The sequence below is a fragment of the Phacochoerus africanus genome, chromosome 10 (assembly GCF_016906955.1).
Source record: "Phacochoerus africanus isolate WHEZ1 chromosome 10, ROS_Pafr_v1, whole genome shotgun sequence".
NCBI classification, from domain to species: Eukaryota; Metazoa; Chordata; class Mammalia; order Artiodactyla; family Suidae; genus Phacochoerus; species Phacochoerus africanus.
The window spans coordinates 104536867-104559896 of record NC_062553.1 but is presented as its reverse complement, the minus strand read 5'-3'; the positions used below and the strand labels follow the sequence as shown (position 1 = coordinate 104559896).

The 23030-nt window shown below is 34.8% G+C and overlaps 1 protein-coding gene across 1 annotated transcript in view; it reads left to right on the top strand.

The window, feature by feature from the left end:
- Nucleotides 1–11496, top strand: part of MYOZ2 (myozenin 2) — a 30273-nt gene extending 18777 nt beyond the window's left edge. Inside the window, exons 4-6 of the mRNA XM_047799122.1 lie at nt 1957–2086; nt 3222–3405; nt 11076–11496. Of these exons, the coding sequence (XP_047655078.1) occupies nt 1957–2086; nt 3222–3405; nt 11076–11310 (549 nt within the window). The 3' untranslated portion in view covers nt 11311–11496. The remainder of the gene's footprint in view (nt 1–1956; nt 2087–3221; nt 3406–11075) is intronic.
- The last annotated feature ends 11534 nt before the right edge of the window (nt 11497–23030 follow it).

Below are 23030 nucleotides of genomic sequence, written 5' to 3'. Positions count from 1 at the left end.
ATTAAGTTGAAAATTTAAGATAATACATTCAAAACACTGAAAACTGATGCATCTGAGTATAGCATTACTCATTTTTAGAAACTGTTTCTTATTGCCTATAGAATATGCAAACTCATGCCCAGTAATGAGGACCCTTTACTCACCTCCTTAATGTTACCTCTCATACTTTCTTATATTTTTCTACAAGTCAGCTTACCACTAGTAATATTGCCCTACTCATTTTCATAGCAGCTTTACCAGGGTATTGCCTACAGTAAGGTGAATGTAAAGGAACCTGGAGAGGGGCTGTGGCTTGGTGAAGCCTGAAAATGGGATAAACTTTATTTTCCTCATAATTTTGTCAGGTGAGGTGTTAATTTATGGCCTTTAATTATGGTAAGTATTTGGATTTTAGGACAAAATAGTCTTTTTTTTTTTTTTTGCCTTTTCTAGGGCGGCTCCTGCGGCATACGGAGGTTCCCAGGCTAGGGGTCTAATCAGAGCTATAGCCGCCCGCCTACACCAGAGCCACAGCAACGCGGGATCCGAGCCACATCTGTGACCTACACCACAGCTCAGCGCAACGCCGGATCCTTAACCCACTGAGCAAGGGCAGGGACTGAACCCGCCACCTCATGGTTCTTACTCAGATTCGTTAACCACTGCGCCACGACGGGAACTCCAAAATAGTCTTTTATCCTCATATTTCTATAATGTTAAATAAGTATTAAATTGTAAATTGGTACTTCACCATATCATCTTATAAATAAGCATAGAAATGAAAAAATATTTTAAAATATTTTCTGCTTATGTCATAAAGAAAAAAAGTCAAAATTGATCTTTAATTGTTGTGGCCTTCAATAAATTTTTCTTTCTGAAGTTAAAAAGTGATTTGACGGAGTTCCTGTCGTGGCACAGTGGTTAACAAATCCGACTAGGAACCATGAGGTTGCGGGTTCTGTCCCTGCCCTTGCTCAGTGGGTTAAGGATCCGGCGTTGCCATGAGCTGTGGTGTAGGTTGCAGACACAGCTCGGCTCCCTCGTTGCTGTGGCTCTGGCATAGGCTGGTGGCTACAGCTTTGATTCGACCCCTAGCCTGGCAACCTCCATATGCCGAGGGAGCGGCCCAAGAAATAGCAAAAAGACAAAAAAAAAAAAGTGATTTGACTTTATGTACTTCTTAAACACATGGACTTCACTTTAAAATATAAAAATTTCTCATATATAATTAAAACAATACTTTATTATAGAGATAAGTCCTAGCCACATCGCTGAGGTTATTAACATTACAATGTCTATTTTTCTTGGTTAAAATGCAAATTGATTGCTTTTAAAGTGCTATATTGCCATAAAGTAAATCCTAAATTATATCAGTAAAACAAATTCACCTAAAACTTTAAAAGACAAACTCTTTTTAAGCATTTTATTTTTTATAAATCTCAAATTCTTTCTTCTATATGTTAATGCAGCTGAAAGTATATTTTGTTATATATGACTGCTGTTCAAATTTCAGATTAAATTTTAAAACAAGGCATATTAAGGCATATAATTAAATTCTAACTATTAATAAAATAGTGCTGTAACAATGACTAAGTCACATGTTTGGTAATTATGCTGTATGAAATTAAATTAGTAAAGACTTAAAAATTAAATATATTTACCTTACAGGTATGTTGTGAATAATATATTAAATAACTGATACAAAGCCCTAGAAACAGTGCCTGGTACACGATGACTTGATTAATTATTATTAAGTGGATTGTCATCACAAAACAGATCTTGGATTGATACCAGCAAAATTTCTCATTTAATAGCTCAATCAATTACCATGTAAATTATTGAGACCTCATGTAACAGTGAAGGGGCACTGTATTTAAATTCTAGGTATATAAATGGAGTCTCACATATATGATTATTTCCTATCAGTGTATCTAACTTTTAAAGTTTTCAGCTGAATTTACTTTCAATCAAATACAGCACAATATTGCCATGCAGAATGGGAAACTGGATGGGAACAACTTGGAAAGTGGTTCACAACAAGCCCCATTTACTCCTCCCAACACCCCGGATCCACGAAGTCCCCCAAATCCAGAAAACATTGCACCAGGTAACTAATCCCCTTACAAACAGAATGACAAAACTGCTGTGCACTTAAATATATGACCCAAATCACTTGATCCTTAAGTAAATGGTATCTAAATGTTACACCTTTTCTCATTATATATCTATTTTGTAGATAAATTCAAGATAAATGTTAAGATTTAGATCTAGAGGAGTCATGTAAAACATTCACAGTAGTCTTATGTTCTTTTAGATGGTCCATTGCATTTGTTGGCAATTACCTAGCATATTAAAAATTAAGTTTTTGTAGTTATGTTAAAACCCTGTTTGTCTAGAACTGTATAATTTATGATGTATTGTGATACATAATTGTCTACTTTTTTTGGTTTGTTTTTCAGGGCCACACCTGCAACATAAGGAAGTTCCCAGGCTAGGGGTCTAATTGGAGCTACAGCTGTTGGACTACATCACAGCTCACAGCAATGCCAGATCCTTAATCCACTGAGCGAGGCCAGGGATCAAACTGGCATCCTCATGGATACTAGTCAGGTTCATAACCTTCTGAACCACAATGGAACTCCCTGTATTTGTCTTCTTTAATAACTTTATGACATTTATTATAATCCTCATTTTACAAATTAAGAACCTCAAGTTGTGAATAACTATAAGTCACTATTAACTGATCAAGACTTAAATCCAGGTCTAGTACCAAATTTATAGATGCCATATGTGAAGTGACCTTGTGGAGACTGCTTTTGTTATTTTCTGCTCCCTTCGAGTACTTGAAATGTAATCCTTTAAGACTATATTTTCTAAAACAGTATATGTTATCTAGAAGTATTATTAGATTTTAAAATACTAAATCAGAGATATTACCTGACATATTTAGATAATATCTTTTCAAAATAACATAAAGCAAATACCTTTAAGTTTTTCCCCAGGAGTAATGAGTAAAGTGGATTTATAAAAATTTCAACTACTTTCACATAGAAATTAGCAATATCTATGTCATATTTTTGAAAATTAAACTACATTTAGCAAGAGTACTTCTGGAAAGGAATTCATTCTTCATAAATTTACCCTTGAGTGAAAAATTAAACATGGTAAAATAAAATGTTAGGTGGAGTTTAGTCACTCTCAGGCACTCTGTGTTTACTTATTCTTGCAATATTTTTCCAAAGGATATTCTGGACCACTGAAAGAAATTCCTCCTGAAAGATTCAACACCACAGCTGTCCCTAAGTACTACCAGTCACCCTGGGAACAGGCTATTAGCAATGATCCGGAACTTTTAGAGGCTTTATACCCTAAACTTTTCAAGCCTGAAGGAAAGGCAGAACTGCCTGATTACAGGAGCTTTAACAGGTAATTCAATTATCTTGGGTGACACTTTGGTAGGTAATACCAAGGTGTTTATATCATGGTATGGAGAAATGAATCCTCTGATAGAAATTTTTTAAAAAACTCTAGATAGCAATATATAATATTTCCTTAGAGGCAAAGACTCATTTTTGCAGTATTACTTATGTATCAAGAATCAGTGCCTTAATGAAGGCTCTAAGATTCAGAAACTATCATTGTTACAAGATCAAGATTTTCTCCCATATTTTAAAATGTTAATAATAATTTCTAGTTCAAAGGTTGATATTCGTTTACGTGTTGCTCCAAATGACAATGCTGTTCAAGAATCTCAGAAATAATTCACATGCAGGACTGTGAGAATTACCATCTAACTCCAGATTCAATTTATATTAGCATAGGCTTTAAAGGTAATTTAGGGATTTATGACCCAAGACTGCAGGATATATACCAACCAAAACTTATGCTACCAAAAATATAGCCAAATAATATCTGCATTATAGTTTATACAATGGACATTTATCTTTCCCTTTTAGCTATTTCTTATAATTTTCACATATATATTTTAATGGTCTCATAATCCATTCTTTGATCACTTGATCTTCATTTTAGAGTAAAAATATCTTGAATATCTTGTCTCATACTCACCCAGTTTATATGATGCTTAATGATTATTCACTTAAGAATTAATAAATTAAGGAGTAAACTTTTGATTTACAAAAGATTGCTGGAGATCCCATCGTGGCACAGCAGGAACAAATCCGACCAGGAACCATGAGGCTGTGGGTTCAATCCCTGGCCTCACTCATTGGATTAAGGATCCAGCATTGCCATGAGCTGTGGTGTAGGCTGCAGATGCGGCTCGGATCTGGCATTGCTGTGGCTGTGGTGCAGAGCAGCAGCAGTAGCTCTGATTGGCCCCCTAGCCTGGGAACCTCCATATGCCATAGGTGTGGCCCTAAAAAGCAAAAAAAAAAAAAAATGCCACAAAGTGTGCACTTAAACAGCAGTCTTATTTAGTACTTTTAAAATTATTGTACTATTAACATTTTAGTTTTCATATATTGCTATAGTATTAGGACTACACCTATTATTAGTACTACATTAGTAAAAAAAAAAAGCAATACATTAGTAACATATCTACTAATATTACATCTAGTACTATTAGTTTTAGTAGTAATACTAAAAGTATTAGTACTGCATCTATTGCATAAATGAGGTATACTATAGAATTTATGGAGGGGTTGAAGTGTGGTGGCAAGGAAAGGATGTTGGAAGACCAGTATAACCAACGATATAATTTTTTTCAAGAAATGAGAGTATAGAAAATCATATAAAGTAAAACACTATGAAGAAATGGAAAATAATAGAACACTTGAAGATTTTACTTGAGATTAGTGATTTAGAAATGCCATATGACTTCTGTGTACCCTGTGGCTTCAGAACCCCATACCTGCTCAGTAGTTTGCTTCCAGTTCTACACACTAACGTAAAAGAGTTGATTATAAAAAGATGTCTATTGACTGTATAAAGACCGAAGTTGAGAGTTATAACAATGAACACAATACTATATAATTAGGAAATGTAGCTCCCTGTGTTAAATCAGGACTTTTGCAAATGTAACATAAAGTGTGTATATGTGTATGTGTGTGTGAGAAAGAGACAGAGAAAGAGAACTTAACCTGCTAAAGTACTTCTCCATTACCTGAGAAAATTTTAATATAACTATTTTTTTCTTTTTATAAAAATAAATGAGAACAACAAAGAGAGAAGAAACGCAGAGTTTCCAAATATTCCTAAAGTCTTTTGCAAAGAGTAAAATAATGTTATTTGGTAGCCCCATATTATTATACATAATTACTAGGTACTGTTAATAAAGCATATAAAGATGAGATGTGGTCTAACAACATTCAGCAGGGTAATGACTAGATGAGAATGGGCTCCAAAGTATAATCACAATTTCAAAATAACCCATAGTTTAATTCAACTTTATATTCTTGTACTCATTTTGATATATTTAAATATTTGTGTTACATTTAAATAACACTATTTTAAACCCATGTACCATGTGAAAAAAAGTAAATTAAGAGCAACGAAGTTTCTAGCTCTGCTTCAAAAAGCTGTATGACTTGGGTATGTCACAACTTTTTCTCTGAAAATATATTCATGATTATATGATTAAGTATGTTTAAATATATTACAATATCTATTTAATAGAATAATTTATTTTAATTTCTATATAGCCATTTTACATAATCCTTTACCTTATAGAATACACAATAATTATTATGACTGTAGTATGTGTCCAGCACTATTAATTTTTATAAACACAAACCAATTATTGATCAATCAAAATGAAAGCATATATTAACTGAATCTAAATGAAACTAAGGCTCGTTAGTCACTACTTAGATTACAAAGTGTAAGAATCATTTTAAGCCTGATCTATGAAGAAATTATGTTATGGGAATTATAGAGATACACAGTTATCTTTCAGTAGAATATCCCAAATCTTTAGTGGAATTTTTGCTTCGCTAAATGACTGAAACTTGAAACTACCATCAGAGATATTAAAAAATCAAATCTTATAAATAGTTTCTCATTTGCTTAACATCTCTATTAATGGATTTTCTTTCTTTTTTGTGGCTGGGGGCAATAAAAATTTAAACAAACAGGACATAGTCTCAGTGGTGCCAAAGAAAAGAAAAGTCTGCTTTTCAAATAGCAACCTTTCACTGGATAAGTGGTAAGAGGCAGGAGATTGGTGATGGAACAGAAGGGAATGTTTTCATTTACAGATGAAAATGACCCTTAAATTGAGAAGGAAAAAAAAAAGAAAAAGAAAAAACAGAACTAGACAGAAAGGGGGAAAACAAATACACTAAAAGCCAAACTCAAATACTCGATTTCATTGTTTATAGACATTTACAGAAACATTTCTTCATTTAATTCAGAAAAAAAAAATAAGTAAAAGTGATTTCTGGAATTAACAAATACAGGATTAATTCACCAAATTCAGCCTAAATCTAGAGATGTTCTATTCCTGTCTCTTCTATTCAATGGATAAGTATATATCTTCAAGTACCCCAAATGGACATATGGACTGTGTAATTTCAGGGGGCCATACACTTAAATAGGCCAGGGATGGTTTAAAGTTCCGCTTTAATGTTTGAAATTTTTAATAACTTTTTAACAAGGGATCCCAGGTTTTCATTTTACACTGTGTTTTACAAAATTATGTAGTTGGTCCTGATCCCAGGACCAAAGCTTTTTATCCCAAGCTTCTCTGCATTCAGGATATTTTTCTCCCAAAGTAACTATCTTAGTCTATAATGTGTTCCCCCCCGCCCATCGTGTTTCAGTCTTTACTTGTCTCTGGGTTCACTGAACTTAAGACCTACTGCAATCTTTCCATCTTTGAATTCCTAGCATATAGCACAGTGTTTAGATATAAGCAATTGGTAATTTGTTATATGAATAAATGAATAAATGAATCAACAAATGAACAAACTATTGCTATACAATGGTAAATTTCTAAAATGAGAAAATAGTGCCTTGGATATTTTGGACATCTAAGAATAAGAAGTTTTAATTATGTACTGAATCAAATTTGAGTTATGAAGACTCTTAATTCATGAAATTAAGCAACAAAACATGGGACATTAAATTAGCTAGTTACATCACAAATGTGACAGCAACCCAGTCTGACATCATTAGACACAGCCAGGTATTGAGATTGCTAAACTTACTGCTCTACTGAGGAAGTGATCACAGACACAATACTCCTTAAGAATTATCTCATGTGTGTATGGTATAAGGTAGTACAGAAGAGCAAGTCTTCAGTGAGTCTGGATCCCTGGGTTTAAGTCCTGATTCTACATCTTATGACTCTGGTACCTCATTTAACTCTCTTTGCTTCAGTTGCTTCTACTAAATGGGTATATAAAAACTCATAAAGTTGTGAGAATTTAATGAGATAATCAGGTAAAGCTTTGGTACTCAAAGTGTGGTCAAACCAACTGTGCTGGCATCACCTGGGAACTGGCAGAAATACAGAATCTCAGGACACACTCTAGATTGACTGAATTAGCATCTGTACTTTAACAAGATCCCAAAGTGATTCCTATAACAATAGAGTTGAAGAAGTACTTAAAACAGTGTCAAGTGCATGGTTCTCTGTAAATAAATATGAGCTTTGATTAATGTTATGCCTTTTGAAGTTTAACAATCATAAAGCATCTCACTGATAATCTAAATTCTTTTTTTTTTTTTTGTCTTTTTGCCATTTCTCCGGCCACTCTCGTGGCACATGGAGGTTCCCAGGCTAGGGGTCGAATCGGAGCTGTAGCCACCGGCCTACGCCAGAGCCACAGCGACGTGGGATCTGAGCCGCGTCTGCAACCTACACCACAGCTCACGGCAACGTCGGATTGTTAACCCACTGAGCAAGGGCAGGGACTGAACCTGCAACCTCATGGTTCCTAGTCGGATTTGTTAACCACTGCGCCATGACGGGAACTCCTTTTTTTGTTTTTGTTTTTGTGATAATCTAAATTCTTAAAGTTCTTTTCCAAACCAATCTCTCTTACTTGCAGAGTAATGGGTTTAGGCCCTGGACTTGAAAGTCTATACTGCTATGGCTGCTGAAATACACTTTAGACTGAGATTAAATCAGTGGTCTGCTGTTATCTATATCTTCCACAGCAATTTGGGAAAAATATTATAAGTTCAGTCATCTTGAGAACAGATGCAAAAGAAAATGAAACATACTGTTCTTCAGAAGGGAGCAAAACACTGGAAGACAAGAAAATTATGGGCCAATAAGACATGAGATTCTATACTATATAATAAAGTAACATCTGTTACAGTCATTGTTGAGGTCCCCTATCCACTCCTGTGGACATTCCTTCACTGAAGATTTTAATACCTGGCTCACTATCTTCTCCCCCAGTACTATTCCTATCATCAATTTTTGGTGGCTTAACTATCCATGTAAATGATCCATTAAACTCTTGGCCCTTTTAAGTCCTTGACTATCTTGCTAAGTATCATTCTCTCAGTTCCACTTCAGTTACTCTTGGCTTTTCTTCTTTTTTTTTTACTTTCTTTTTAGGGCCACACCTGTAGCATATGTAAGTTCCCAGGCTAGGGGTCAAATCAGAGCTGCAGTTGCAGGCCTGCACCACAGCCACAGCAACGCCAGATCCTTAACCCACTAAGCAAGGCCAGGGATTGAACCAGTATCCTCATGGATACTAGTTGGATTTGTTAACCACTGAGCCACAATGGGAACTCCACTCTTGGCTTTTCTTAAAGTTTTTCATTACTAATACCTATATCATCTTCAAAATCTCAACTTCAAGTATCCCACTCTCTATCACATTTTACCTTTAAATTTCATTTATTCTTTACTTCAGCGGTGCTTCCATTCCACACATGAAAGCCGTCTCATTTTTCAAAGTCCATGTATCACTTTCTCCTTACCTTACCAGACTCCATGGTCCCTCACTATTAATACCCAAATTTTAAGATATTAAATAAAGATCACAGAGTGATTGAGCTTCAAAGAAAATCAGATCTCTTCTAGGCTTTAAATTAACTTCCACAATACTGGAGAATCTATATAGTCTTGCCAATTCTACTGTCCAAATGTTTATGAGGATCTTTTAGGTACGAAACATTATAAAAATACATATACTGAGTGAGTTAGAAAGATAAATCAGAGAGAATTCTAGTCATCTTGGAATATAGCCTGGTATGAAATAAGGCAGACACACCATTGGATATACTGAAAGATGGAAAATAGGGATACAGGGGAGGTAAACATAAGAGTCCATGGAAACTTAGCAGAGATATCCAGTTGTGGGAGATCAGGGAAAGCTTCAATATTAAATATAAATACTTAAGTCCAACTGACTTAGAACTCAACTTAAAGGGGATTTAGAAATGTAGTAACAAGGGTCAGAGTACTTCAGAGAAAAATGAGTATGAATAAAGTCAATGAAGTTGGAAAGCATAAGGAGACAAGCAATGTTATCAGTCTGACTGGAGGAAAGGTATATGAAAGTGAATAGGGCAAAACTGGCATAATTGATCTTTCCATTGTGATGCTGAAGTCATTTTTTTCCATGCACACACCAAACCTGTTCCTCTTTGTCTTCTGCCAGCCAGTTTCTAAAAGTCTAAACCTAGGAGTAATCCTTGATTCCTATATTTCCCTCACAATTTTTATCCAGTTTGTCAGCAAAACCTGTTGACTCTACCCTTAGGACACACCCTGAAACCATCCACTTCTTTATGGAAAGCACCTGAAATCCAAGCTGCCATCATTTCTCACTTGAATTGCTGGAGAATCTTCCCTTCTTCCATTCTTTTCCACCTATAATTGTTTACACAGTATCAGCAGTCTGAGTCAGCTTTACAAAAATTTAATCAGATTATACCACTACCCTGTTGAACACCTTACAATAGCTCCCCTTCATGCTTAGAATGAGGTCCATATTCCTTATTGGACAAAGTTCACCAATCTGCCTCTCTGCCCTTTCTTCCCTCTACCATCTCCCTTACCTACCTGCCTTGCAACATTGGTCTTTTTTCTTTCCCTAAAAAGGCCAACATTATTTCTGCCTCAGATTCATTGCATTAGCTATTCTTTGCTACCTAAAATACTGAAGTGCTTCAGGTATATTGTCTATGGCTAACTTCTGAACTTCAGATGACAATTTAAGTATCACCTCTTCAGAGGAGCCTTTCCTACCCATCTAGTCATTCAGTTATGCCCTATTACATCATCCTATTTTAATTTTCTACAGTTTTTATCACTATTGGATGTCTGTCTATATGTTTATTTATTTTTAAAATTTATTGTTTATTGCAGTAAATTTGACTTATACATGTTTATTTTTTTAAATTGTCTCTTTCCTTCACTAGAATATAAGAGCTTTGACTCTGACTACATTATTCACTGCTATAGCCCCAGCACTGCACCTGGTACCGAATAAATGAATAATTAATAGCTATATCAAACAAAGCTAGAATGTTATGTGAGACCTTAGATGCCAAAATAAGGAAGGTGAACTTTATTTAGATAAGTAGAAGGATTTTTAGATTTTTGAGGTAAAGCTAGAAAGATGAAAAGATATACTTCTTGCCCTCAAAGATAATTCACAGAGGATCCCAAACCAAATCATATTCTAAAAGAGAGAAGCTGACAAAGTAGCATAGTATGAGCACTAAATGACTCACGTAAGTCAATCAATGCTAAAGGAATTTGGTTCAGAAATGGAGTGTGGGTTGGGATAGTTGAAGTTAGGACTTTAAAACCCATAGGACATACACAAGTGGAGAGGAAGCACAGAGCAAACACCTTAAGCAAGTGTAACATTGCTAGCTAGCAAAGGCGCAAAGGCAAGAAATGTTTGAGATAACTCAAGGCAATCACAGATTAGTTTAGTACAAAATTAAGAGTAAGTACAAAAGGACTTCACACGAATTTGTTATGAAATATCTGTTTTATCATAAAGGTACAGTTCTTGAATAGATGATTCAAAAACTGAAACCTTACTAAGAATATAACATAAAAATGCCCATAAGATCATGCATTAAATTGTTTTCTATTTTCTGGCAAATAAATTTTAATACTAACTCATGTATTCTTTTTTTTTCATTTCTCACAGAGTTGCTACCCCATTTGGAGGTTTTGAAAAAGCATCAAAAATAGTTAAATTCAAGGTTCCAGATTTTGAGCTACTACTTCTCACAGATCCCAGGTTCATGGCCTTTGCCAATCCTCTTTCTGGCAGACGGTCCTTCAATAGGACTCCTAAGGGATGGATATCTGAGAATATTCCTATAGTGATAACAACTGAACCCACAGAGGATACTACCATACCCGAATCAGACGACCTATGAAAAGAAAGTTATATGTGCCATAAAAACCTCTGAATATAAATGCTGCTGTTTTATTATTCTACTTACAGGCCAAGCCATGTACACACTTCATTAGCAGCAATAATTTAGTGGCAATTTAACAATTTTCCTTTTATGGCATTTAATTTCAATCTCAGATCAAATACTAATAAATGATTCAAAATCTTATTTAAAAAAATTTTAACTCATTTGTCTTTATTCATAATCTGTGTTCACCTGGTCTAAACAATCCAGCTTTTTCACTGAGAAAGTCTAGAAAAGTAACTGACAACAAAAGTTTCATCTTTGTTGCCTTTGATATGAGCCACTCCTGAGTAAGTTTTTCAAATGGATCTAGAATCAAAATATACAGTGCAAGCTATTTAGATTAATTCAGAGTTTTATTTCAGGGATGAAAGCTATTGGAGTTGATATACAAACATAACTGATGGAAAAAAAGCTTGGGTTCTTCTTTTCTGTTAAGTTTCCATGATATAATAACTTTGTCTGAATGAAGTCTTTTCCTTCAGAATTTCTAAGGTGCTTTGTATTTTTCAGTGTGCTTTGAACCATTAGGTAATTAATACAGATGACATTCTACAGAGTTCAATTGGGTTGTTATTTTCATTTTGTATTAACTCAAGGAGACTGAGTGAAAATGACTCAAAGAAAATCATACTACTGCAGTTTTCATGACCAAGGTACATATGGAATTCAAGTTCACAGATCCCAATGTTGTCTGTTGATTAGGTTCCACTTTATACATTTAGGGCCAACTTTATGCATTTTTAGAAAAGTAATAACAAAACACATGCTATATGTATGAGAGAGAAAGTATAATTTGAATTGGCAGCTTTCTTTGCTGAATCTTTAACTTCTGCTCAAATCCTTAATCACTAGAGAATACATGTTATAAAATACAAACAAAAACAAGAAATGGAACAAAAAAGCACTGGGAGTAATGTAGCACATATCTATCATGAAATATATTAATACACTGGGATAAAAGACTCAAACTAATACGAAATTACAGATATGTCTTAAAATGTGGTTAAAGAAATATACAGCATGAAACTAGTAAGAAATAAATATCAGTTTTTCCCATTTCAATTCAGTTAAAAGTTCCCTGATAGATGTTTATACCAGAGAAGAAATGTCTCATCCATAGAAAAGTATCTGCCAGATTAAGTTTAGGAGAAAGGAAGGAGAGTGTATAATAAATTACTGAAAATGCTATGTAGCAAGACCACATATTTATAAAAGAATCCATATGTAATGCTGAAAATGGTGGTAGTTTTAATCATCCTTTTTTTGTTGTTGTCTTTTCAGGGCCACACCCAGAGCATATGGAGGTTCCCAGAGTAGGGGTCAAAGGGAGCTGTAGCCACCAGCCTACAATGTAGCCACAGCAATGCCAGATCCAAGCCACGTCTGTGACTTACACTACAGTTCATGACAACGCTGGATCCATAACCCAGTGAACAAGGCCAGGGATCAAACCTGCATTCTCATGGATACTAGACAGATTCGTTTCCACTGAGCGATGACAGGAACTCAGTGGATCTTATTTGTACATATTATCATTGTAGAGCATTTCTATAGTTTAAAATATATCTTTAAGATATCTTAGTTTTATTTATGTTTTGGTGTTTACCTATTTTAAAATAACAATGTTGGCATCTGCGATAAACTCCCATCATACCATTTTTTGGTTCATTTTAATCTTTCAAAAAATAAAAAAATTAGTCATATTCTATTATGCATTTTTATGAAATTCCTTAGCTATTTATTAGCAATTTTAAAATGAGCTACTTTTTTCATTAAACTGAAATTTTATTGCATGATTTTAACTATCTATAAATAGTTAAAAATCTATGCTCAGTATCATCACTCTGTTAACCACCAAAAAGGCCAGCTATTAAAGATGTTAGCCATAGAACAGTATTCTCCAGTATCATAAAGGACCATTTATAAAGGGGGAATCCTAAGTTTTTGTGGTTTTTTTAAGATCGGGTAGAAAATGATGGTATAATCCTTTATCACTATCATATTTCTTCCTTCCTTGGAAGTGTCTATTAAGTCTAGCTCAGCTGTCTGACATCTTTAGACATGCCAAAATTTCACACTCTGGTTGCTACACAATTAGAATTTGAAAGGAAATTTGAATGAGTTTTCCACTGACCTGAAAAGCAACTGACTCTTTCAAAGACTGAAGAAATATGATCGCCTTTTTTATAGCAGCAGAAAGACTGGCATTTTTTCCCCACCCACATTTGTATACATGAAAAATGAAATAAAGGAGAGAGAGAATTTTTTTAAAAAGTAAATTAATAAAAATAACATTTGTTGATGAGCTTCTAAATGCCAGGTCCTATACTCACTGCTTTATAACAGCCAATGAATGAATATTTTAAATCTTATTTTATTTTAATCATTATCCTGTGGGAAAGGTATTATAAATATTCTCCATTTTAAATAAGAAAATTAAGCCTCAGAGAACTAAGGTGACTAGTTTAATTCTAGCTCAAAAGTGGAAGAACTTGGTGAGTCTGGCTCTAAAATATATATTCTAAGAACTCGTGGTCCATAACTTGTCTTTCAAAATAATTTCGGCCTTAAACTGTTTTATTATGTCTAGACAAAATAATAAAAAATATGCCTTATATTAATTTTGGGAAAATACAGCTAAAAGCTGAGTCATTTTAGAGTCACCCTCAAAAATCATTCAGGCATTCATAATCATAAAAAGGTGAACTTTCAGAATGTTGAAACAAGCAATATGCATGTTTAATTATGAAATTAGAGAAACACAGAAACATATTCTGATTAAACCCATTTGTTTCTGCTCAGCATTCTGCATACTTCTGATCCATGTAAGCTTTTTTTCCTTTCCCTGAAGGATGAAGGGGGAAAGAAGAGGAAATAAAAAGAGGGCAGGAAAAAAAAGGACAGAAATGTATGACACTAATAGCCATACTGTCATCAAGATCATCTACTGTGAAAACACACCAAAAACATTCCTGTAAATGAAAATATTTATTTTTCAAAACTTTAGAAGAAATACAATTTCCATTATACTGCTCAACAGACATTTGGGTCATGAAATTATATGTCCTATTTTATTTGGCCAATTTCTTAATGATCAACTGGCCAACAGGTCTCTAGGTAATACTAAAGCTATGTTAACAACTAGATCTATGGTTAGAAAGATCATTCTTGGCTTTTATCTCTTCACTCCCTTCAATCATTTCTCAAGGCCAGTATCTTCCATTTCTTAACTCAATGTTTGAAAAGACTTGATAATTAAAATAACTATCAGTTATTACAAAATCAAGGCAAATACGGAAATAATTTTTAGTCAAAATTGACCATTTATTGCATCCACTGAAAAATTTTACACTTCCTAAATAGATCCATTTATAAATGTTTTAGCAGCTTGGAAATGGAGGGAGCCAATCATTCTCACACAGGCTAATGTGGGGCAAAATGTCCAGTCGTGAGTGTGAAAAGAACATCCTGAACTTTCCAACTCAGGGCACAGCTGTACCAGCAGACTTATTAATTCTGGAATTTCCTCACTCTCCTGCTTATGCAAGATAAAACTTATATGACATCATTGCAGTTTCTCAGCCACAACTTCTTTTTTTAAGCTTAGGAAAGTATTGCTTTGAATGCCCCCTTTCTTATGAAAAATACTTTCAACCTCCACATGTTCTATTCTGTAGGCAGGAGGTCAGTTCACTTTCTTTGAAAGGTGGAAGAGTGCCAGGCTTTTGCCAAAAGAACAAGCAAAGGGAATCTATTCCACTAACTAACCAAAGCACCTCACAAATATATCAAAGAATTTTTAGAAAATTATAATGCTTAAAAAAGTTAAACTTCTCAGAACTAAGAAAAAAGTAAGTAAAATTGTAAGAATTTCAATGGCTTAAGCTGAAGTACTATTAGATAAATAAAAGGGTGTGTCTCTCTTTGAATTCCTCAAATAAAAGAACGAGATTTCAAACCAGGATATAAATTTTCCCTGGCTTCTCAATATAATGTGATTTCAAAAGGAAGATTTGGTATATGTGGGCAAAGAAGGGGGGAAAAAAGCTATTTCTGAGAGGTTATAGTTCAGATTCAAAAGGAATATGCTTCTTATTACTCTGGATTTTGTAATAATTTAAAACACATGACAATTAAGGCAGTGTAGGAGATAGAGATGGTTCAGAAAACAGGACTGGAAAGTCAGAAGGGAAAAAATGTAAATTCAATTGCTGATGGAAGTACTAGTATAGAAATTGCAGCATTAGCAAACTAAATCAAAAAGAATAGGGACAAAAATGCCAGAATGAAGCAGGCTTAAAGGAAACGATTGCATTATTTTATGTTTTCTAGAGCCTTTTCCTCACCTCTTTTGAAGTAGCTTTGTTCTACATACACACAATCATCTGACATGAATTGTCACCCAATTTGATACTCACATTACATTTTCTTTATCATCTCTCACTTATAAACTCTGTATGAAAGCAGCTGTATTTAAACATGTCAGCTGCCTGCTGATCTATCACAAATCAGTGATACATCTTGAGCAATTTACTTCACTGTGTAAATCAGTTTTCTCCAACTATTTATGTGGTTTAAAGGTCCCTTCTGCCTGAGATCTTCCCTGACCACTCTTGTTTAAGAAAGCACACTTATGACCCCTTATTGTGCTTTTATTATTCTTCACAGCCCTTATTACTCCCTAACATAATGTGTTAGTCTGGGTCCTCTGAGGAGCAATGTCAAGAAAAGGTTAAACCTGCAAGAATTTTGTTAGGAAAACTGCCCACATGAGAGAAAATGGGGACATAGTTAAAGATAGGCAAGGAGAAACCCAAGCTGACCTCAAAAGGAAGTGCATGGAAGTGTTCTAGACTGCCTGGAGGTCTAAAAAAGATTGCAAGGCTGCTGCAGGATCCCTGAGCCAAAGCAATCTGTGTTTCTCAGAAACAGGTCTGCCTTAGGGTCACTGTCATCGTCCGGCATTGGCTAGGAACAGATCACGGAAGGTAAGCTTGCAAGAATGCAATGACAGAGGTCAGACTGAATAGAACTGGGGCCCTCAGTCAACCGCATTGTTAGAGATCCACAAGATGTAGCTGCTACCCACAATGTCTGTATTTATTCTTTTATTATTTATCTTGCCCATCAGAATGAATGCTTTCTGGGGGTGGAGACTTTACTTAAAAAAAGCTGCTGTATCTGTGCCTGGTGTATAGTAAAGAAAAATAAAAACTTGTTAAATAAATAAATGTATGTTAATTACAGGGATAAAATTAGTATCTATCTTAAAAATAATGCATTATAAAGTATATTACCCAATACATGGTAAATGCTTGGTAAGTGCTAGCTATTATTATTAACAAAATTACAAATCATCAAGATCACACAGTAAGAAAGCAAAGGAATTTAGAATGAAGTTAGATTAGAGGTTACATTGGAACTCCTTTGGGATAAATATATTTGAACTTGACTTGAAACTAATATATGCTGGAGCAATGAGGATATTAAATACATACATAATCATAAACACCAAAGTGGCGTGACTACTTTTTAGGATAAGCATTAGTGCTAACTCTGTTCTCCAGACTCAAAATTGCAATTAAGGGAGACTTTTTAGGATCTTACTAAAATGGTACTATTTCTTGTGAGCATTCACATATTTTAGAGGTCATTCGAGGATTTAAAAACATCATTATTATGGTGGATACCTGTTCAGAAAATACATTACACACACAGAAAGGAGTTCTCATGGGACTGATGGGTATATAATCCCTCATCTCTTTTTACAGACTAAAATGGATTTTTTTTTAAAATATCTGTTTGAAAATTTTCAAATCAGAAAGTATGTTGCCTCTGAATTCACTATTTTGACATGATCTTCTCTAGAATATAATGAATAAAAACAATCATCCAAAGTCCCTTTCTCAGTGGGGTTTCCACCTTGCTCAAAGAAATTAGGTACATGGTAGTCATAACAAGGGAAAGGAGGAGATTCCTCTATGAGCTAATGGAAACATAAAGGAAAATACAATCATCCTGAAACAACTTTCTCTTCTTTCCCAACTTATCTTGAAAAGGCAGGAATACTTTACAAGCCTAATTTTAAACTCAGTTCCTATTATCTATCTTGCCTTACTTCTACCTAAAGCAAAACTGCCGCTAATGAAGATTCTGCAACATAACTGATTTGCCTCATGTTTCAGGCCTCCTGGGCAAGGCTACCTTCTAGGCCATACAGCGCACTAAGCTCAGTTTTTACTTCAGAACATAAGGTCAAATGACAACACAGACCACATTTATCCAAGAAATATTCTTTACCTCTGGTATACAGAAAGAGAAATGGATAGAGTTCACGATTAATTACAATGAATTTCCTCACAAACTCATCAAAATCTATCAAAAACACATTAAACTTATCCTAATGCTATATTGTGAATGAGCATGGCCCACCTAAAATCAATATGTTGAAATCCTAGCCTCCAGGTGATAATATTAGGGGGTGGGCCTTTAGGAGGTGATTAAGTGATGAGGGTATAGTCCTCATGAATGAGATTAGAATCATATAAGAGAGACTCTACAAAGCTGCCTTGCCCCTTTCCCCATGCGAGAACACAGAGAGAAGATAGCCATCTATGAATTAGGAAGTAGGCTCTCACCAGACGCCAATCTGTCAGTGCCTAGCTTTTGGACTTCCCAGCTTCCAGAACTGCGAGAAAGAAATTTCTGTTGTCTATAAGCCACCCAGTCTATGCCACTCTGTCACAGTAATCTGAACAGACTAAGATACATAGAAACAGGGAAAAATTATCAAGTTTTCAGATGCATATGTATATAAAATATATCAATTATGGTTAATGATCATACCCTGATGTTTACTTAAGTGCCCAATTGCTTGCATGCCAAAGAATATTGATATTTTATTTATTTTTAAATGTATTTATTTATTTTGTCTTTTTGCCATTTTCTTGGTCTGCTCTCACGGCATATGGAGGTTCCCAGGCTAGGGGTCGAATCGGAGCTGTAGCCTCTGGCCTATGCCAGAGCCACAGCAACGCAGGATCCGAGCCGCGTCTGCAACCTACACCACAGCTCACGGCAATGCCGGATCGTTAACCCAATGAGCAAGGGCAGGGATCGAACCCGAAACCTCATGGTTCCTAGTTGGATTCGTTAACCACTGCGCCACGACGGGAAATCCTGATATTTTATATAAAAGAGTAAGAAGCAAAAAATGTTATTTGACCAAATACAATCCACTGGTATTACGTTAATAGTATAATGAAACACTCTCTTTGGTTTAAATAAACAACCATTTGCTTAGAATCAAAACACTTGAGAAATAGACACTATTTTGAAATGTTCTACATCAAGTCCCTCATTTATAGAATAGAAACTCTCAGGTCAGAGAAGTTAAGAAACTCGCCCAGTCTCACATTGCATGTTTAAAATTAGAACCAGGAGTCCTGCTTCTGCTGTAACACTCCTCCCACCATTTTATTCTCTCTCCTATCCAGTTGAGAACACAATCCTCCACATGGATACAATCCACACACCTTCTGGTGACATCACATACTATACATGATTTCATATTTATCTATGTCTATATAAATATAGCCTTATAAAACTTGTATACTTTATTAGTCACAGAGAAATAAAACTGAATCAGGGTAATGTTAAAAATGTGCAACCAGAGAGTAAAGGCTTTTTTTTGTTTTTTTTACAAGTTAGTAAGTTTTACTTTCATCAGTAAAAAAAAGTTAATGTGACAATATCAAACCAAAATGAATATTTTCTAACCAGAAGAGAATACATTTCCATACTGTATTAAAGAAAAGAGTAAACATTGCTCCGTCCACTAAAAACCTCTTGGTCCATGTCTTTCAAACTATGGTTCTGTTCTATTAAGTGGATATAAGAACTAATTTAGATGGTTATGATCAGCAGCTTTTCAAAGGAGATGGAAGAGAATAAAAGAAAAAAAGAAAATATCAGAGCATATCACTCATAGAAATAGTATTATTTCAGGAAACTACTGATTTTGTTTTATATGTGTTCATGTGAACTGGATCACAATGTAAAATACACTGCTTATTCTAGGTTGTAGTCTAAAATGTTTGAAAGTTCCAGCTCTACGTACTAATAAATGCTATTTAAAATTTAAATGTCAGCACTGTTTTAAGCAACTAGAATGGCTTTTTTCCATCACATTAAAATTACTATAACTAATTTGATAGAGTTCTTCAGAATAAAAAGACTTTGAAACAGTAGCAGAAAAAAATCTGTAGAAAACAATTTAATCAGAAAATCCTGATTTAAAAATATACAAAAAGGCATTAGTACACATTTTCAAGGATATTATTTGCCAAGAGTTTGTTTTTTCCTCCAACTTAATTTGAGTTTTTAGGGCTTTTTTACAAATAAGAGAATGAAAAACTCATGAGCAGTAACAGTTAAGAAATAAAGAAATTAAATACTCTAAAATTTCTGCTTTTACCTATAAATCTTTGAATTATTTCTATCACTGAATATTTTTCGACAATTTTATTACTCTACTAAAAAACAAACCTTATTTTCCTTTTTTCTTTTGATTGTGAAGTGAATTTCAACAAGGAAGTTCAACTTGAAAACACTGGTGCCCTGAATATTTTTATCATCCTTACAAAGAAAAGTGCTCTCCAGGGAAACTTCCGTTAGATTCACAGCTTTCGCCAATAAGTTATGAGCAAAAGGCAGTGTTATTTTATGATTGCATTTCTTAAAGAACTACTTCAAAAACAATATAGTCTAAGATGTATAGTTTTGTGTGTGTATACACACACATACATCATAAAGACTTAAATCTGTTATATTCCCAAGAGGAAGAAAAATAAGTTTGGCACATATCTGAACACCACAGTATTTTTCATAAAGTCAGAGTACTACCATAGACATTCTGATTTATAAAAAGAAAATCTTTACCTGTGAAATGCTCTTGACTTCTTCCTTATTTTCCCCTTCCCTTGTCTTTCAGCACAGCACAAAGATGTCAATTATGCTTACCATAAGTATTTGAATACAGAAGAAATTTGGTTGCATTTTAAGAAACAAAAGAGTACTATTTCTGATTGAAACTTCAGAATATTTCATGAAAGATACTTCACACCAGGCAAATTCTGTGTGAATAGGAATTGAATTCTAGTACTGGTTCTATTAGTGTCTAAAGGTAACTTTACTTCCCTGAACTTAAATGTTCTCATCTATACAGTGAGGGATTTTAGAGAACTCATCTCTGATATCCTTTCTATCTTTAAGACTCTAAAGAACTGTATGAATAAAACATGTTATAAAACTTGTTTTAGAAAAAAATGAAAGAGAAATTATATTTATGCACAAAAAATCCTAGTGAATGGCTTTCAATCAAAAAGGTAGATATCTTTGACCTTTACTCCTTGATCTATTCAAGTGGTACATATTACCTTCTTCATTTCTACTTACTCTACTGTATTTCCACAGCTATAACCAGACATCATACTTACCTGGTAAGTTCTTCTATTTCATTCAGTTTGTTTATTCAGTGCCTCCTATATGGCAGACACTGTGCTAGGCATCTCACTTTCATTGTCTCTAAAATAAGAATATTAATCTCTATTTTAGGGTTGTTGGGAAAGTTAAATAATTTGCATAAAGCATTCAGTTCCTGAGATATTTTGGAATTAAGTAAGAACTAGGAAAAGATTCCTTTATTCATATCTTTAGTATTTAGAATCATGTGGTCCAATCCCTTTCTTCAGAACCATGTGGTCCAACTCCTTTTTTTTTTTCTTTTTTTGCTTTTTAGAGCCACACCCACAGCATGTGGAGATTCCCAGGATAGGGGGTCTAAGAGAGTTACAGCTGCCGGCCTATGCCAGAGCCACAGCAACGCAGGATCCCAGCTGTGTCGGCAACCTACAGTACAGCTCACAGCAAGGCCAGATTCTTGACCCACTGAGCAAGGCCAGAGATAGGACTCACAACCTCATGGTTCCCAGTCGGATTCGTTTCAGTTGCGCCCCGACGGGAACTCCCAATTCCTTTCTTTAGGGATTAAGAAAGGTTAAGAGGTAAACTGACCTGCCCACAGCAACAGAGCTACTTGAGAGCAAGAATTCCATAATTCTACATCCATTCTATCATATCATGTTGCTTCTGAACACAAGAAATTCAACTGTTTCTTTCATTCTTTCTCTCAGATTACAAAATATTGCCAGAAAAAAAAATCATGCAAATTAATGCCCACAGAGGTTGCAATTTTACTAATCCTGTCAAAAGCAATCCAGTTAGGGATTAGCTAGGACACCCTACTACATACAGATGAGGAAATTGGGTTTTAAAAGTAGTTAATAACTGTTCAAGGTCACACATAAAATAAATGGTGAAGTCAGGACTTGAACCTAAGTCTGTCTAAGTCTAAAGGCGATACTCTTTTATGGTACCATGTTGCCCTTAAGCACGGTCTCTACTTGGCTTCCAAAAAATTTTAATGCTGCCATTAGGGGTAACTTCAGTTATAGCTGGAGCTGAATCTAGCCTTCATCAACATTTTCCTCAATGATTAGCTGAAGACAAAGAAGATACTATTAATTTTGGCAATATAAAAATTGAGGAAGAATCATGAGATACAGACTAAACTCTTAAGAGATTAGGTATATGGTATTTTAAAGAAATAAAGCAAACAGATTATGAAGCTGCCAGTGCTCTGAGACAATATGAGCATTTGTATCCCAAAAAATTAATGGCTTTGGAGTTCCCGACATTGCTCAGCAGTAACAAACCCAACTAGTATCCACAAGGACTCAGGTTCGACTCCTGGCCTCGCTCAGTGGGTTAAGGATCCTGTGTTGCTGTGGCTATGGTGTAGGCCGACAGCCACAGCTCCAATTCAACCCCTAACTGGGAACTTCCATATACCAAGGATGCAGCCCTAGAAAGATTTAAAAAAATTAATAGCATTAAAATTTGTGAAACTTGGCTTAATATTAATCCATACAAACAAAACGATGAAACAAAAAATCTAGTATTTTGTTGGTTTTTTTGATTTTTATTTTGCTTCTTAGGGCTACACCTACAGCAAATGGAAGTTCCCAGGCTAGGGGTCGAATCCGAACTGCAGCTGCCAGCCTATGCCACAGCCACAACAACACAGGATACGAGCTACATTTGTGACCTACACCACAGCTCACAGCAACACTGGATCTTTCACCAACTGAACAAGGCCAGGGATCGAACCCGCATCTTCATGGATACTAGCTGGATTCATTACCACTGAGCCACATGGGAAATCCCAAAATTTAGTATTTTGAACATAAACTTACATAGGCTAACAAAATGACATAGTTGCACAATAAGTTAAAACAATCTTACTTAACTGTCCTGAAAAAAACAACAGTGTCTGAAATAAGAGAGGAAATAATTTCTCCAAACCATAATCAAGCTAATTGTAAAAATCTGTTTTTATTTTTGGGCATCACATTTTTTTTCAGAAGTTGACAACAAAAGTGCGTCCTGAATTCATTTCATGGATTTTTGAAGCCTGTTACTTCATTTTCCAGGGACATGTTGATGAGCCCATTGTCAGTGAACAGAGATAAGAGCCTCCTCAGGTGGAGGCTGACATAGGGGAAAAAGCATTTTATTTGATGACAGAAAAATGTTTTCCTGTTTCTGATAACTTA